At 45.6% G+C, this 18,693-nt stretch overlaps 1 protein-coding gene across 2 annotated transcripts in view; it reads right to left on the bottom strand.

Moving 5' to 3' along the window:
• Positions 1-6,605: 6,605 nt before the first annotated feature.
• The window catches only part of MORC2 (MORC family CW-type zinc finger 2), a 40,427-nt gene continuing 28,339 nt past the window's right edge, over positions 6,606-18,693 (bottom strand). The window contains exons 18-26 of one of the 2 annotated variants that reach the window (XM_058157994.1): positions 18,196-18,270; positions 16,635-17,033; positions 14,749-14,964; positions 14,465-14,519; positions 13,065-13,206; positions 10,923-11,147; positions 9,364-9,457; positions 7,615-7,803; positions 6,606-7,000 (exon numbers count right to left, since the gene is read on the bottom strand). In XM_058157994.1, coding sequence (XP_058013977.1) covers positions 6,932-7,000; positions 7,615-7,803; positions 9,364-9,457; positions 10,923-11,147; positions 13,065-13,206; positions 14,465-14,519; positions 14,749-14,964; positions 16,635-17,033; positions 18,196-18,270 — 1,464 coding nt within the window. In that variant the 3' untranslated portion in view covers positions 6,606-6,931. The remainder of the gene's footprint in view (positions 7,001-7,614; positions 7,804-9,363; positions 9,458-10,922; positions 11,148-13,064; positions 13,207-14,464; positions 14,520-14,748; positions 14,965-16,634; positions 17,034-18,195; positions 18,271-18,693) is intronic. The other variant, XM_058157995.1, reaches the window with a different exon arrangement.

Here is an 18,693-nt window from a genome sequence, read left to right on the forward strand (position 1 = left end):
CATGACAGCCCCTTGGTCACCTGTCCACCTTCAACCCCGGCAGCTAGGCGCCAGCGACAGAAGCCCAACAAGGCAAGGGCTTCTCAGCTAGGATTGGTCAGCGATTGGAGTTTGTGACACCCACCCACCCCGATGATAAAACTAATAAGGGACACGATGGCTTCAGTGGCTAAGATGCTGACTTGTTGATCGAAAGGTCGGCAGTTCAGCGGTTCGAATCCCTAGTGCTGCCGCGTAATGGGGTGAGCTCCCGTGACTTTTCCCAGTTTCTGCCAACCTAGCAGTTCGAAAGCAAGTAAAAAATGCAAGTAGAAAAATAGGGACAGCCTTTGGTGGGAAGGGAACAGCGTTCCGTGCGCCTTTGGCATTGAGTCATGCCGGCCACAGGACCACGGAGATGTCTTTGGACAGCGCTGGGCTCTTCGGCTTTGAAACGGAGATGAGCACTGCCCCCTAGAGTCGGGAACGACTAGCACAGATGTGCGAGGGGAACCTTTACTTTTTTAATGATAAAATTATGTAAGGACTCATGAACTGCACTTAGTAAATGAATCCCACTCCAATATCATCAGTAATTGAAAAGGGCTGCACTGGAGTGACAGTATAGATAACCCTCCACTTACAGATCATAATCGAGCCCAAAATTTATGTTACTAAGTGAGACAGTTAAGGGAGGGAGGGAGGGAAGGTAAATCCCAGGAAGGAAGGAAGATAAGGATGGAAGGGAGGAAGGAAGGGAAAAAAGGAAGCGAGAAAGGAGATAAGGGAGGGAGGGAGATAAGGAAAGGAGGGAGGGAGGGAGGAAGGGAGAGAAGGAAGGAAGGAAGATAAGGGTTAATTAAGATAGATAGAGACTTAAAAAAGATTCAGATCTAATTCCCCAATGGTACTTCTGTAGCATTAATTTCTAAGAACTTGCTCCTTCCAATGATGTTCATCCCTTATTTTGAGGGAAAGGGATAAAGATGTGTCCCATAAGGAAATAAAAACAAAAATCAGCTCCATTTTGTACTCCTTAGCATCTCCAAATAATCACACTATTTTGGCCATACACCCCCCCCCCCCGTATCCCAAAATATTGCATGGCAGCTTTTCCCAGCCTGTGCGTGACCCCGAAGGCTGGATTCCAAACCTCCAGCTTTCTTGGAAATGGTCTTGCTGGTTAGGCAATTCTAGGAATAGGAAATAATAAATAAGTAATAAATAAATAATAGGAAATAATAAGTAAGGGACATGGTAGCTCAGTGGCTAAGGCGCTGAGCTTGTCGATCAAAAAGTCGGTGGTTCGAATCCCTAGCGCCACGTAACGGGGTGAGCTCCCGTGACTTGTCCCAGCTTCTGCCAACCTAGCAGTTCGAAAGCAGGTAAAAAAATGCAAGTAGACAAATAGGGACGACCTTTGGTGGGAAGGGAACAGCGTTCCGTGCGCCTTTGGCGTTGAGTCATGCCAGCCACATGACCATGGAGACATCTTCAGATAGCGCTGGGCTCTTTGGCTTTGAAACGGAGATGAGCACCGCCCCCTAGAGTCAGGAACGACTAGGGGAACCTTTACCGTATCTCAGAGATGGTATGGTTAGGAAAAGCCCTTGTATGACAAACCTCCATCCTACAGATCCTAGATCTGCTGGAACCAAATTCTCATTTGCCCCAGTCTGGCTAAGAAAATATTCTCCTGGCCGTCCTTCAGCTTCACACCGAACTGAACCTCGTAAGGAGCCATTTTGGAAAAAGAGGTGCAGCATGGCTGACCGGAGCCAGGGAAATCGGGAGGCTGGGAGAACCCACGGAAAGATGGCACAAAGCCGGGCTGTTCCGGGCTGTCCAGCTGCCCTGTCCCACATCTGCAGGACATCTGCCCAAGGGAGCCAAGGTAGAATTGCCAGGACCGAGAAAAAGACGACAAGGCTTCAGTGTGTCACAAGGCAACGGAGAACTTGGCAATCTTTCGGGTTTGGTCCCCGACGCGAACTGCGCGTCCCCGGTTCCTCTCCCCCCCCCCAACCCCCACTCCTGTTGGCAAGAAGGGGAGCAACAGCTGCGGTTTTCTTATCTCATGAAAGGGAAAAGGGGGCTTCTAGACATTGAGAGAGGACTAGGAAGAGAAGGCACTTCCCTCGCCAGGCACACATCTTGCATGACACACCTGTGCAGGGTATATAAGATACCCTTCAACTTGCAACGGAGATCGTCCAGAGAAGGTGGGGTGCCATGCGGATACTGGGGGGACGGGGTAGGGGACGACCTTTGGTGGGAAGGGAACAGCGTTCCGTGCGCCTTTGGCGTTGAGTCATGCCAGCCACATGACCATGGAGACATCTTCAGATAGCGCTGGGCTCTTTGGCTTTGAAACGGAGATGAGCACCGCCCCCTAGAGTCAGGAACGACTAGGGGAACCTTTACCGTATCTCAGAGATGGTATGGTTAGGAAAAGCCCTTGTATGACAAACCTCCATCCTACAGATCCTAGATCTGCTGGAACCAAATTCTCATTTGCCCCAGTCTGGCTAAGAAAATATTCTCCTGGCCGTCCTTCAGCTTCACACCGAACTGAACCTCGTAAGGAGCCATTTTGGAAAAAGAGGTGCAGCATGGCTGACTGGAGCCAGGGAAATCGGGAGGCTGGGAGAACCCACGGAAAGATGGCACAAAGCCGGGCTGTTCCGGGCTGTCCAGCTGCCCTGTCCCACATCTGCAGGACATCTGCCCAAGGGAGCCAAGGTAGAATTGCCAGGACCGAGAAAAAGACGACAAGGCTTCAGTGTGTCACAAGGCAACGGAGAACTTGGCAATCTTTCGGGTTTGGTCCCCGACGCGAACTGCGCGTCCCCGGTTCCTCTCCCCCCCCAAACCCCCACTCCTGTTGGCAAGAAGGGGAGCAACAGCTGCGGTTTTCTTATCTCATGAAAGGGAAAAGGGGGCTTCTAGACATTGAGAGAGGACTAGGAAGAGAAGGCACTTCCCTCGCCAGGCACACATCTTGCATGACACACCTGTGCAGGGTATATAAGATACCCTTCAACTTGCAATGGAGATCGTCCAGAGAAGGTGGGGTGCCATGCGGATACTGGGGGGACGGGGTAGGGGACGACCTCCTCCAAAAGGCACCACAGCTGAGCTCAGGTCTTGGGGAAGCTGGCAGTTTGGACAATGTATCGTCTCAGCTGCCCGGCTTTTCATGAAGGTCCTTTCATCGAGCCAGGCACTGATCTGAGCAGCTGCACCGTCTTGGCATGAGGGCCACCCCCCCCCATCGTCACAAAAGGAGTACAGTGATAAGGGTGGTGGGAAGGGAGCGTGGGACGGGGGTGGGGGGAAAGGAACATCTTAGCAGCTGGAAGGGAGACTTTGGGAGAGGTTCAGCCATTGAGGGACGGAGAAATACTTTGGGTTGGGGGGAACGTTATCGCCTGGATCCCCCTACGGAAACGAAGATTGCATCGGACTTGCTGATATAAAGGCCTATGGGAGATTTAAAAAATTACAAGCGCTCTAGATCAGGAGTGTTGAACTTGATTTCGTTGAGGGCCGCATCAGGGTTGTGTTTGACCCCAGGGAGGGGGGGCGACCCAGGAGGGCGTGGCTAGCTCAACGTCACTCATCGAGGCTCCGTTCCCAGCCATGCTGGCCTCCTGCAGCCCTCGGCCGATGAAAACGGGGCATGGGAAGGCTCCACATGGCCCTCCCGAGCTCTGTTTTCACCCGCCGAGGGCTGCAGGAGGCTGTCATGGCTGGAAACGGAGCCCAGGAGGCATGTATGTGGTCCTCCCGAGCTCCGTTTTCACCCGCCGAGGGCTGCAGGAGGCTGTCATGGCCGGAAACGGAGCCCAGGAAACATGTATGTGGCCCTCCCGAGCTCAGTTTTCACCGGCAGAGGCACCGTGAGCCAGTCCTTTGCAGTTTCCAGGGAGAGCCCACAGGCCAGATCTAAGCACCCTGTGGGTCGGTGCATATAAATTTGATAAATTAACGCATCGATTGTGGCCATCTCAGAAATGGCACCAATGTTACACCTCTTTTGCGAGACACAACCATCTTGTGCTAAAAATCTGCTTTGTGAACTGGTCTCTGAGGAGTTCAGCTAGCTAGCCCATTAAACTATGTATCCCTTTCCCCATAACGCACACCCTCTCAGTCTGATGTGAGGTGCCATCTTGTTCCTGTTGTTTCCGCTCCTACAAAGGATTGCTTGTGATTTTCACTTATCGCGGAAGCAGAATGGGAATCGACCTTCAGCCACTTCAAATCCCCGTTCTCCCAAAAGTTTGCACAAAGCTCAGGTCGGGGAAAAAAAAAACACCTTGTTTCATCCAAGAGTGTGACTAAGTGGCTCTGAAGGAAATGGCTGCCTGAAAATTAAGTTTCTGCATAATTCTATATAAAAAAAAGCCATTTCCCATGTTTTGGAGGGGCCCGCTGGGAGCTACTGTATATGTTGTTGCCATCTTAATCGGAACAGATTTATTTTTCTAGATCTCTTAGAGGCTTCTGGCAGCTGCAGGCTCGGTGTTGCTTCTGCAGTCCTTGAACCTTTGCTGGATACTCCTCTGAGACAGAGCCGCTCTTCCTGTTTGTGGCTGATCTCTCTTTTTTAAACGGCAGCAGCCAAAGTCAAGACCGAGTTCAAAAATCCCCCTGCATTTGTCTTAACATAACATAGTAACAGAGTTGGAAGGGACCTTGGAGGTCTTCTAGTCCAACCCTCTGCCGAGGCAGGAAACTCTCCACCATTTCAGACAAATGGCTATCCAACATTTTCTTAAAAATTTCCAGTGTTGGAGCATTCGCAACTTTTGGAGGCAAGTCGTTCCACTGATGAATTGTTCTAACTGTCAGGAAATTTCTCCTTAGTTCTAAGTTGCTTCTCTCCTTGATTAGTTTCCACCCATTGCTTCTCGTTTTACCCTCAGGTGCTTTGGAGAATAGTTTGACTCCCTCTTCTTTGTGGCAGCCCCTGAGATATTGGAAGACTGTTATCATGTCTCCCCTAGTCCTTCTTTTTATTAAACTAGACATACAGAGTTCCTGCAACCGTTCTTCATGTTTTAGCCTCCAGTCCCCTAATCATCTCTGTTGCTCTCCTCTGCACTCTTTCTAGAGTCTCCACATCTTTTTGACATCGTGGCGACCAAAACTGGATGCAATATTCCAAGTGTGGCCTTACCAAGGCATTATAAAGTGGTATTAACACTTCACATGATCTTGATTCTATCCCTCTGTTTATGCAGCCCAGAACTGTGTTGGCTATTTTGGCAGCTGCTTAATTCAACTTGGGTGTTATAGTGACTTTCGGTCAGCTGTGCTTCCCTGCAGAAAGCCTCATCAAAGGGATTTTGTTGGGAAATAGCTTGAAGATGCAAGTGGGGTGTGTGTGTATGTGTGTTTATGGAATTCATTGTGTGCTGGAAGACTGCCCACCCTTCCTTCTGAAAGTTCCTTAAGTCTAACGCAAGGATCGATGCAACAATTCAACAACCCATTGCATTTGGCCTGAAGTGACACCCAAGGCAGGGCCCAAGCTGGCTTCAAATACATCCAGCCACCTGTCAACTGAGAACGGGGCTGCCTGAAGTCAGGGGTGGGAGGAACTTTCAAAACGAAAATCTTGGTTTGCATGACACGCAGAATTTACCACCTGCATTTCCGCAAATCTAGACTGTGTAGTGAATGGTTCGATGCATTGTGCCAAACCAGAAAACTCAGGTTAATCAAATAAAACAGGGTTAGGTTAACCATGGGTGAACGCAGAATAGAGTAACGGAGTTGGAAGGGACTTTGGAGGTCTTCTAGTCCAACCCCCTGCTTAGGCAGGAAGCCCTATAGCATTTCAGACAAATGGTTGTCCAATCTCTTCTTAAAAAACTTCCAGTGACAGTCCTATAGTAAATTCACTGATCTTAGTATGGAATACACTATTATTTCTTTTGTAAAAAAAAAATAAAATCTAACACCTTGCACAAAAAAGCTATAGCTTACCAAACCAAGAATGGATTTTGCCCCCATCTCTTCCCAAAATTCTCTTTTCTGATGGCTATTACTGAAGCAAAGGTAGCTTTTCAGGCTTTTGAGATTATTTTCCTTCCTATTTCTGTTAGTTTCAGGGGCCGAGTTCACTTGCCTGGTTTCCCTTCAGTCCAGAGACTAAAAGAAGCGTTAAAATGTACAATTTTAGCTTCCAGCTTTTTATATATACCAGGGCACGGATCAAAACCCAGCAAAATTAAATATCTCCCTTCCCACAGCTTAAGATGAAGAAGGCGGTCCGCTCCAGATGAAGGGTGCAAATTGTGGTCGTGCGTCAGAGGCCAAATTTAGGAAAACTTCCAAGTAGCATAAATGCAAAGTAGGAGGCAAGTCCCAAACTGCTGTTTTGGTCGGCAATATCCCCTCCTGCTGTCAGAAAAATGCATGTCTCCAATTAGACAAACAATTCTGTTCAACCTTTGGAGCCAAATTTTCTCCTCCTTCCAAGAGAGGCAACAGCCACAAACTGCTCTAATGTGGTTCTCTTCCCAGCTCCAGCACATTCCTCCAAGGGATGAAGTGGTTTCCTTGGTAGCTTAACTTTTTATCAAAATTCAAAATGAACCCATCCGTACTACAAATAAAACTTGTTCCGTGAACCGTTATATTTTTGGAGTTTTTAAAAGGGTTTTTTTTTTTTTTTGGTTTGGTTTTTCTTTTTTACAAATATTTAAAAACAAAAGGTTAGAAACCTTAACAGTACAATGGCTAATTTCATTATATAAAAGAGAAAAATACGCATGTGTTCTACACTGACATATTGTACAAGGGACACATGTCTCTTAAAAACTCTGGCTTGAGCTCTGGTCCATCCGTCTGCGCTGCTTGCTCTACACCTACCGGAGACCCAAAGGACACAGTAACTCTGTTCCTTTCTGATTTCACCCGGAAGCTGGAGCTGGGCTCGTCAATCTCCTCTGGTAATGAGATCCTCGATGTAAGCATCCAGTTCATCATCTGAATTGAAATCGATATCCTAAAAAAACAGCAGGAAAAAAACGTTAAGTTCATATAACGTCCCTCTTAGGAGCAAAACACTCAAGCAGTCATCATCTTCATTTAACCGCCTTGCGGGGTGGAGTCTGGGCAACTGAATGGAGCTGAGTGCTTACTGGCTGGATGCTTTTCCTGTCGCCAGGGTGGAGTTTTGTTCAGCAGATATATGCTCATTGTGTCCAGAGAGAGAAATATCTGCCTCTACCTAGGATTGAATTCACAGCCTCCTGATTGTGAGGCGGGAGCTCTACCTCTAGGCCACCGCACTTCTCAAGCAGTGACCCTTAGTCATTACAAAAAAAAACACAGTAGAGAATTTGGCAGACAACAACGCCCCGAGAATCTAAGCTGAGATTTGTTAACGGGAGTTGGAGAGTTGCTCATTTCTGATGTTTTAAAGCTGTAATTCTTGTTGCTCCCGATTACTAGAAACATCTCAAAGAGAAGGCAATTCAAAGCAACTTATTGGCTGCGATCCACGTGCAAAACCTTTTGCTGGTCTTTTGACCATAATAAAGATTTGATTTGAGAGCTCTGGGAACGGTCGTATTTGCAACCTCTCGCGAAAGAGCTCAAATCCAGGTTCTAACTTACTTCTTGTACTTTCTGGAGTAGAGCAACAATGTTTGTCCTCAGTTTCTGAAGCTTGTCATTTGTCTCTCTGACCTTCTCCTCCAGGATGTGAACTTTCTCCTCGCAGGCTTGGATCTGACCGTTTGCACGGGTCTGATAGGAGTTGCACAGGTTCTGCAGGCCCACCTCGTATTGTTTGAAGTACTCTTTCTGCAGAAAGAGAAGCATGGAGGAGAACATCCCAAGGGTTACAAGGGAACAAGGCGAAAGAACTTCCATTGGCTCCAAGCACTAATTACCGTATTTTTCAGAGTATAAGATGCATCTTTCCCCCAAAAAAGAAGGTGAAAATCTGGCTGCGTCTTATACTCGGCCAGCTTCTCCAATGGAGGTTTCAGAGGCTGAAAGAAGCTTCAGAAACGAAGCTCCCAAATAGAGCTTCAGAAAAAAAGCCCCCACACAGAGCTTCAGAAAAAAAAACCCCAAATAGAGCTTCAGAAAAGAAACCTCCAAACGGAGCTTCAGAAAAGAAGCCCCCAAACGGAGCTTCAGAAAAGAAGCCCCCAAACGGAGCTTCAGAAAAGAAACCCCCAAATAGAGCTTCAGAAAAGAAGCCCCCAAACGGAGCTTCAGAAAAAAGCCTCCAAACGGAGCTTCAGAAAAAAAGCCCCCAGAGCTTCAGAAAAGAAGCCTCCAAACAGAGCTTCAGAGGCTTTTTTTCTGAAGCTGTTTTGGAGGCTTTCAGAGGCAGAAAAAAGTTTTTTCTGAAACAGAGTTTCAGAAGTTTCAGAGGCAGAAAAAAAAAGCCAAAAAAAGCAAGGCACAGAGCTCACAACCCAGGAACCTGTTGCTAAAATTCACCTCTGGGAACCGCTGATTGGGGGTATTCCGGGAGGCCGATCCACCTGCCAATCAGTTTTTTTCTTATTTTCCTCCCCAAAAACTAAGGTGCGTCCTTATACTCCGAAAAATATGGTACTATACTTCCAAAGCAATCCTGATTATCATCACATAACGCTGAGTAACAGGTTAAGATTATGTCGAGTTTTGGGTAGAAGGATGTATATAATTTAATTACCTTCTATAAATAACCAATGAATTTTAATGCAGGGACTTGAATTCTAACTTCTTTTTCTCTTTGCTATTTGGCTCCTATTTTAGGAACAGATCTCACAAATATTAAAGGAGACGGCAATGGATGCAACACCAAACTTTTGATTCCAAAAAACTACATCTCATTAAAAAAAAACCTCAAGAATACTGTATTTTTCGGAGTATAAGACGCTCTGGACTATAAGACGCACCTGCCTTTTTTGGTGAGGAAAACAAGAAAAAGAAATCTGCCTCTGCCTTCCAGCAATTTTTCCTCCTTGCAGCAAATAGCCCGCTTTACTTTCGTTTTTAGCACAGCTTCATTAGCACAAGAAAAAAAAATCTGCTCCCAGCCATTTACCTCCTTGCAGCAAGCAGCGGAGGCCCCCGCAAAACAGCTGAGAGTCGGGAGGCCAATCTAAGGGACAATCAACTTGTGCTAATTAGGCTGGAGCTGAAATGGGTTGTTTCTTCTTGCTGCTTTGCTGCAAGGAGGTAAATTGCTGGGAGGCAGAGGCCAAAGGGTGGGCAGGGCTACATTCAGGGTATAGGACGCACCTAAATTTTCACTCCTTTTTAGGGAGTAAAGAGGTGCGTCTTATACTCCGAAAAATACGGTATATCTGGGGAAGTAACTGATGATGGTATGAGAATTTATCAGCTGAGCAGAGAACTCACCAAAGGGAATGCCACTAACTCTTGGCAGCTCATGGAAGTCAAATCCTTCTTGGAGATGGGAAAATTGGGGGGCAAGAAATAACGCAAGCAATTCCTATGGAAGCAAAGAGAAGACAGGCAAATTACGTAGCAGAACATCATTTGCAGTTAACAACACACACAAAAAAGCACAGAAAACGATGCTGGGTATAGAATTCAAACATGGACCTTTAGCTCTTCTTCCTTTTCGTGTTTTTTACACATATTGGGCAAAAGCCCAGCTTTGTTGACAGATCTTTTAATGCTGGGAAAGACGGAAAGAGGACAACCCAGCAAGGTAGATACGATTCAATTAATTAGTGTACAGTGGCGAAGGATGTGCCGTTGGAAGGCCAAGTTGGGGAAAGGCTGGGTATCTTTGAGAGGATCCATTTATGATGTTATTGCTGAGTTGACACCAACTTGACGGCACCTAATCAGTCAATCAATCCAAATATGTATTCAGTGAGGAGCCCTTGATGCCCTCTGAACTTGGCCGTTTTCTTGCAGACGTTTCATAACCCAACTAGGTAACATCATCAGTGCTAGTAAGGAGTGCTGATTCTTTGGTCGGGCTGTTTGCGGTTCGCTTCTTTGGCAGTTTCTTGATCGGGGTGCTGTTTACTCGGCTGTTGTCATTGTCAACCCTGAGCTACAAATATTCTCCTTGATTAATGTGACTTGTTCTTTTCCACGAGCAGAATAAATTACAGAAGTTGAAGAAATCGGCCGATCGGAATGATTGCAACATTAAATGGTAATACACCCCTGCCAACCTCTGTTCCAAAAATGGAATTGGAAAGGCTGCTTATAGTTTATTCAGAAAACGCAAAATGAGAATAGAATAGAATAGAATTTGAACAGAACAGAATAACAGAGTTGGAAGGGACCTTGGAGGTCTTCTAGTCCAACCCTCTGCTTAGACAGGAAAACCTACACCACTCCAGACAAATGGTTGTCCAATCTCTTCTTAAAAACTTCCAGTGATGGAGCACCCACAACTTCTGGTGGCAAGTTGTTCCACGGATTAATTGTTCTCACTGTCAGGAAATTTCTCCTTAGTTCTAAGTTGCTTCTCTCCTTGATTAGTTTTCACCCATTGCTTCTTATCCTGCCCTCAGGTGCTTTGGAGAATAGCTTGACTCCCTCTTCTTTGGGGCAGCCCCTGAGATATTGGAACATGCTATCCTATCACCCCTGGTCCTTCTCTTCACTAGACTAGCCATGCTAGTCCTGCAGCCGTTCTTCATATGTTTTATCTTCCAGTCCCATAATCCTCTTGGTTGCTCTTCTCTGCACTCTTTAGAGTCTCCACATCTTTTTTACATCGTGGCGACCAAAACTGGATGCAAGTATTCCAAGCGTGGCCTTACCAAGGCATGATAAAGTGGTATTAACACTTCACGCAATCTTGATTCTATCCCTCTGTTGATGCAGCCTAGAACTGTGTTGGCTTAGACATAGAAGATAACATAGATGCCGGAAGATCAGATTATAACCACCGTGGCTAATGGTTTTGCAACATTGCACCGAACACTCACCGTAGGGACTGGGCTAACAAGTCCGCGTTCTCTTGGCTGTTACCGGGTCCAGTGGTATCTGGCTCTATTCGGGGATAGTTGGAGGTAGAAGGTTCAGAAGGACCATTCGTCTGCTGCTGCTGCTCTTCTTCTTGCTGCGGCTCCTCCTGCTGTTGCGTATCTGGGCTTTGGTGTTCTGGAGACGGGGGCCTCATCAGCCGCACATCCTCGCTGCCTCTCTCCACCCTGAACGGAGCAACAGGCACATCACAAGTCTCCCCAGTTAACTGCCTCGCCTTTTTTTTTTTTTTTTGACAAAAGAGCTAAAATTATTAAAATGCGGAACCCAACTTTTTAAATGTCAGTATTATGTCAATCAAGATCATCATGAAATGCGGAACACGCAAGGGGACTTTATTTTTCTGTATTAGCTGCTGGGAAATAATTTAGTAATGACGTGATGCAAAAAAAGGGGGGGGGAGAGTCTTTGATCTGATTCAGAATGGGTTATCTTAAATTCAAAAATTCTCGACCTTGAACATATTTTCATATTTGGTGGACTTGCAAAAATATTTTAGGCTTTTTGGATAAGAATTTGGTGGATTCTACAAAATGTTCTGAAAAAGAAGATAAAGTTCCTGCCACAAGTTTTTTTGCTGGGAATTATCACGGACTGTACAGTAATTGAGACTAAGTTGATTTTAAATTTAATAACAGCGGCAAGATTACTAATAGGACAGTATTGGAAGAAAAAAGAAGTACCTACAATAGGAGAATGGATATTGAAAGTTGCCAATTTGGCTGAGATGGCAAAAATCTCAGCCTTTTTGAAAGACAATACGCAAGAAAGATATTTAAGTGAATGGAAAAAATGGATTGACTATATTCAAAACAGATATCAGACTAAGAGTTATCAGACTGCCTTTGAATGATTAGGATGTATTATTTTTGATTGTTTCGGGGGAAGTTAGGAATCGATGAGAATTGTAGGATTATAATTTAGTTAGGAAGGAAAAATTTTTAGTATATGTTTGCTTTATTTTTACTATACCTTGTGTTTGTTCCGGGAAGTCGAGGGGGGAGGGGGTTTGGGAAGGGAGGGAGGAGGGGAGAAAGGGGGGGAGGGGGGAAAGGGGAAAAAAAATTTGTAAAACTTTTTCAATTAAAAAAAAAAATTCTCGACCTTGGGACATTGCTCTTGAGTCAAAAAGAAAAGTCGGATAATTCTCACAATTTACAGAGCGGAGCTCCCTCATTCTAGTTAGCAAGGAAGAACAAAGGAAGCCAACTCGCCCAGGGACATCTGACACGCTTCCAACAAGTTGCTTCATCCCGCAAAAACTTTTAAGTGCCCCGGCTTCCCAAAAAGCCCCTCCCTCCGTTGCTCCAGAATCTGTATTACCATCGATCTCTATATCTAACAATTTGTTCCTTTCTAAATGTTATTGAATATGAGAATGCTTCGATGGTTGATAACCAGACTGGAATTTTTAAATCATGTTGTCTCTTGATCTTTTCCCAATTTAATAACAAGGCCTCTCTTATAAAATGCCTTCTAAAATACCCCTGCGTTTTTGCTTCCTTATACCATAAAAAGGCATGCCATCCCAATAACAAATCATGTCCTTCTAAAGTCAATATTCTAGTATTTCTTAATGTTATCCATTCCTTGATCCACATCAAATTTGTTGCTTGATAGTATAATTCCCAATTAGGCGATCCAAACCCTCCTCATAATCTAGCATCTTGCAACAATTTTTTTTTAAATTTGCATTTATATCCCGCCCTTCTCCGAAGACTCAGGGCGGCTTACACTGTGTTAAGCGATAGTCTTCATCCATTTGTATATTATATACAAAGTCAACTTTTATTGCCCCCAACAATCTGGGTCCTCATTTTACCTGCCTTATAAAGGATGGAAGGCTGAGTCAACCTTGGGCCTGGTGGGGCTTAAACCTGCAGTAATTGCAGGCAGCTGCTGTTAATAACAGACAGACTTAGTCTGCTGAGCCACCAGAGGCCCTTCAATTTTAATTTTATCCTCGCTTTTTTACCCTGGCAAATATATTTCTACACTATTTTTATTCAATTCCTCGAAGTATCCTTTCCCCCAATCTAATTGGAATTGTCTGGAACAAATATACTCTGTAGATTAAAAATTACCATCGATCTCTTGGGGTAACATCGGTTGGGACGTAATCAAATTTCACCTTCCAACGGACCATCTGCTTGCCCACCTCGACGGCTGTAATTCGGCCTGTGTACCACTCCTTGTTCACTCGTACCTCCACGTGCTGCCCTTTGTCTGAAAGAGGCAGAAACGGGAAAGGCAGCTTCAGAGACCAGCAAACAGCCCCGGCTGGCAAACTGGCGGGACTCTTGGCCCTCTCTGCGCTCTTGCATGAAATAAGCTGCTGCAACGGAAGTTCAAATCACACAATCTTTTTTTTTTTTTTAACGGGATAGAACTGCTATCGGTGTCAGGGCACTTCCTTTTAATGTCAGCTGGCGGCCCCCAGGGGGAGGGCCTTCTCTGTGGGGACTCCCACCCTTTTGAACGAACTTCCCCCTGGACTCGGGCAACTGCCGGACCTTCGGACTTTCTGCCGCGAGCTGAAGACCTATTTGTTTGTTCGCGCAGGACTGGCATAGGATTTTAATAGGATTTTAATTAGTTTTAATGTTTTAACATTCTATAATTCGGGGTTTTTTAAATGTTTTAATTTGGCCACTTGTATAACAAGTTTTTTAATTATGATTTTATGTGTATATTGCTGTTGTTTTTTATTATGGCTGTAAACCGCCCTGAGTCCTTTGGGAGAAGGGCGGTATAAAAATTTAATAAATAAATAAATAAATAATTAAATAAATAATGTGCTGTATTACAAGACCGAGATTTAAGGGGAAAGCTCACTGGGCCTCCCAAGGACAAGGGATGCTAGGAACTAAAATTCGGCAGCATCTGAAAAAGACTCCTCACTTAAGACAACCTGTTAACAGAAAGAGGTGGAGAAGCAATAGCAACAGCACTTAAGACTTATAGACCACTTCACACGGTGCTTTTGCAGCCCTCTCTGAGCGGGTTACAGAGTCAGCCTCTTTCCCCCCAACAACCTGGGGGCAATTTTACCCGCCTCAGAAGGATGGATGGCTGAGTCAATCTTGAACTGGTCAGGATCGAACTCCTGGCTGTGGGCAGAATTAGCCTGCAATGCTACATTCTAACCCCTGCACCACCACAGGAGGGGAGGGGAGTAGAACTTATATACCGCTTCACAGTACTTTCCGGCACTCTCTAACCGGTTTAGAGTCAGCCTCTTGCCTCCAAACAATCTGGGTCCTCATTTTAGCCACCTCGGAAGAATAAAAGGCTGAGTCAACCTTGAGCCTGGTGAGATTCGAACTGCCAAATTGCAGGCAGCCGGCAGGCAGTAGAAGTAGCCTGCAGTACTGCGCTCTTAACCACTGCGCCACCGTGGCTCATAGGTATTTCCTGCGGTAGGTATAATCTATGCATGATTCACCTCTCTTGGAAAAACACGGCCGTTGCAAGAGGCCAATACCTTTCTGTGCTCTTTTCATGTGTGCCAATTCCTCTTCCCCAGCACTGTCTGTCAGCTGAAAGCAAAGAGAAGCCAAAATATATTCCAAAATCAGATTTTGTTCGTCATGTATTTTATAGACCAAACGTTCAGAATACCACCACCCAGAACAAAAGTGTAAGGCTGGAGGCTGTGGAAATGGATTTCCACTGCGGTAAAAGGAACAGAACTGAGGTGGGACAGTCACAGCCATTTCCAGTTCATACGGTTCTAGTTTCTACTTCTGCTTAGACGGGCCCACTTACTTCAACGACCACCTCGCTCGAGTCTTTCTTCTCTTCCTTCACCGTCACAGGCTTGCCGGCTTTCCTTTTCTCTTTTCTCAGTCCAACCTCCTCCTCCATTTCATCCTCCAACGTGCTAATGCCTCTCTTCCGGGAATTGGAAGCCTGCGGAGAGGACAGATTTGCATCATACGGTCTTAACGGGTCGAGGTCTCTTTTCCCACTTCCAAACGGCAGCTGAGTTGAGGTGTAATTCGGTAAGATTAAAAAAGAACGGCAGGGTGTTTAAAAAGATGACACGTTTTAAAAAGCTGTCTCTGCAAAACGAGCAGGAAACAATGCCCAGCATTCTGCATTTGGTTTTTGTTTCAACCTCCATATATACTCTTGAAAGTATCTTCCTGCAGGTCTTTGTACTAAACAGCTGGGAATCAGGCAGCATATACATTTAATACATGTAAATTCATTACATAATGTGACGGCTATTAAAACATTTCGGGGAATCCTCACTTTGCAACTGCCCCAGACTGCCAACTGTTTGCAGTTAACAGCTGTGCTGAAATAGTAAAACTGTGACTTTATGACCTTTGCAAGTCTGTAAAGCAAAGGAAAGTGGAAATAAGATTGTAAGCAGAATCCTCGTCAGGTGATGATTTTCACTAAGCAATTGCTTCATTTAACAACCAAGTTGTCAATCTCCATTTTGGTTGTTTAAACAAGGACTAATTATACTGTAAAACAGGATAGTGGGAAAGGCTATAAATCCTTCAGAGGAGGAGAACTACAGCTACAGGTTGCCCTTGAGATGGTCTGAGCTGAAACCTCTTGATGAGACAGCTGCTATTCTGGTTTCCCTACCACATTCTGACATGCTGATCGATGCAAATAATAACATACGTGCTTTGAAACATTCATGGAGGCTAAAACATCAAGCAAGAAATGTTCAAAGTGCAGGGACACAAGTGGGCCCAATTTTTCACTAGATTTTCTTGGAGCAGTCAAGCGTAAGTAAGTCATAGGACTTAGCTTCTTCTCCTTTTATTATCAGAATAGGATATCTGTAGTGTAGTGGCCTTTTTGGATAACATTTCTGTTCTTCATTTCCAGAGGTGAAATGCTACCGGTTCAGACCGATTCGCTCAAACCGGTAGTATATAAAAAAAACCCTACCGATTCGGGCGAACCGGTAGTATAAAAATGCTACCAGTTCGTACCAACCCATATTTCCGACAATCAGCTGTGCCGCGCGGTTTAGATTCGCTAGAAAGCAGGAAATCCTGCTTTCTAGCGAATCTAAATCGTGCGGCACAGCTGCCCCCCCTCGCTGTTTCACTTACCTTAGAAAAAGGCTTCTTAATCCTCCCTTTTTCAGCGCTGCGCGGTAGCACCTGTGCATGCGCAGCAAACCGGTAGCGAAGCAAACCGGTAGCAGACTTCAGAGCATTTCACCCGATTATGTTTTTTTAAAAAATTAATCAGCATTGTTCTGGTGAGTGTTCTGGAGGTCTTCTAGTCCAACCCCCACCCACCCACCCGGCTGAGGCAGGAAACCCTACACCACTTCAGACAAATGGTTGTCCGATCTCTTCTTAAAAACTTCCAGTGTTGGAGCATTCGCAACTTCTGGTGGCAAGCAGTTCCACTGGTTAATTGTCCTCATGCTAGAGCAGGGGTCTCCAACCTTGGTGCCTTTAAGACTTGTGGACTTCAACTCCCAGAGTTCCTCAGCCAGCTTTGCTGGCTGAGGGACTCTGGGAGTTGAAGTCCACAAGTCTTAAAGGGACCAAAGTTGGAGACCCCTGTTCTGGAAGGTTCTATAAACAGAGGCAGTGGGCATTCATCCTACAAAGGAAGCAGCACTCCCACCTTCCCCTATTTCCCCCCCCCATCAGAAAAAGGGTTTTCACCTGGGCAGCCTTGATTAAGGCAGGTTTCTTTGGCGGAGGCAGCACCTTTAAGTGTTTGGGGCTGGGGGATCTCAGCTGGCTCCGGGCATCCTGAACAGTCTCGGGGGCCATCCTTCCAAGAGAGGCAGATCTGGATAGAGGCCTTACAAAGGTGGATGGGGAGCATTTCCGAGGAGCTTCCAGATGATACTGTAACCGGGAAAGGTTGGATTCTTCCTGGTGCGCCAAGTTCTGTGCCCTGGGGTAGCCGATGGAGGTTCGGGGTGGGGGGCCCTTCTTCTGAGAGCTGATGGGCCTGGAAGGAGATGGAGGAACCGGAGGCCTTCGTGGAGCATTCCTGATCACATCTGGCAGCGGGGGAGATCGTGGCCGCTGGGATTTGCCCCCCAGGTCCGCGTTCTGCCAGGACGTTAGGAAAAGACAGGCGAGTCCTCAGTTTTTAAACCACTTTTAATGACCATTCAAGGTTAGGATTGAGGCGAGTGTGCGATACTTATAAACAACTGATCCTCACACGCTCTGGCCACTGTTATTAACATGTTCCGTGGTCCTGTGAGTATGATCCACATAGTTGGCAACTGGTTTTATACTTTGCAGTTGCAGATTCTTGTGGTCACAGGATGTTTGCAACCTTCCCTGCTGGCTCCCCACAGGAAAAATCAATGAGGAAGCTGGCAGAGAAGATCCCAAGACACTTCTCTAAAGTCACTCCTGCCATCCCTTCCCCCCCCGCGACCGAGCAGCCCCACTGTAGTACAAGACCTCTACTACACACTCTGTAGCAATTGCTTCCATCCACACTGTTTTTCCCCGAACTTTGCTAAACAACTAATTCCCTCAACACTCTCAAACTATTCACTAAGTCTGCACTACTATTAATCTTCTCATCGTTCGATCACCCATCTCCTCCTACTTACGACTGTATGGCTGTAAACTTGTTGCTGGTATCCTTAAGATTTATATTGACTCTTTCCCTGTGGCTATCATTAAGTGTTGTACCTTATGATTCTTGACGAATGTATCTTTTCTTTTATGTACACTGAGAGCATATGCACCAGGACAAATTCCTAGTGTGTCCAATCACACTTGGCCAATAAAGAATTCTATTCTATTCTATTCTATTCTATTCTATTCTATTCTATTCTATTCTATTCTATTCTATTCTATTCCTATTCTATTCTAGTGTCCATCTAAGGTTCCAAAGGCCTTCAGAGTGCCTGCAGCCTCTACCAGCCCGCCTGTATATCATAGTACCTGCCCACAGCATCTTTATCTCTGAGTAACTATGCACTCTGTAGCACCTATTGGTGGTATGCCTCATGCTCTTTGCCTGGGAATCCTGCCTCTTCCTGCGTAACAAACCGGCAGGGTTCTGGGATGACAATGGCAACTGGAACTGCTGTCGCTAAGCAATGTATTTGTGCGACCTTGTATTTTACAGCCAAATTATTTAGCGAGGAAAATTCCGGTCCCAACCGCCATTGTAACCGGAGGACTGAATTACTTCTGATATAATGGATGAGGACAATTCTGTAACTAGCAGAGGCAGGAGGGCACTTACCTCTAGCATAGGTTGTGTGGTGACCTCCAGAGGCAGTTTCTTCAGGTCAGCATGAGAACGCACTGGGGTAGTTTTCTGGACAGAGCAAGTGGAATAAAGTTGTCAAGTTTTGGAAGGCAATTTTCTTTTTTGCTTCTTAACTGCCAGATGTTTTAGCTGGGGAAGTTGGGAGGGGGTTGTTGTTGGAGCGGTAGAAAGTTAGTCATAACAACATTCCGTATTCAAGGACATTCAGCGTCTGATGGGAGACTGCCTGAAGATTGTATCCAATTGAGTGTGAAGAGTTGATTGGCCGTTGTGATGAACGTGTGGATGTGGGGCAGGGCTGTGAACTGTCAACTGGGTGTGGAAAACCTGGAAGCTTTCAAATTTGGGTTTTCCCAGCTGTGCCAACATGACATCTCTAATAAATTGGAACTTTGAGAAACCTCAAGCCTCAGAGCTTTATTTCGTTGGGTGTGTTCCTTGGAACCCTGACAAAAGTATTCATTTATTTTT

Source organism: Ahaetulla prasina, chromosome 15 (genome assembly GCF_028640845.1).
Source record: "Ahaetulla prasina isolate Xishuangbanna chromosome 15, ASM2864084v1, whole genome shotgun sequence".
Classification (NCBI taxonomy): Eukaryota; Metazoa; Chordata; class Lepidosauria; order Squamata; family Colubridae; genus Ahaetulla; species Ahaetulla prasina.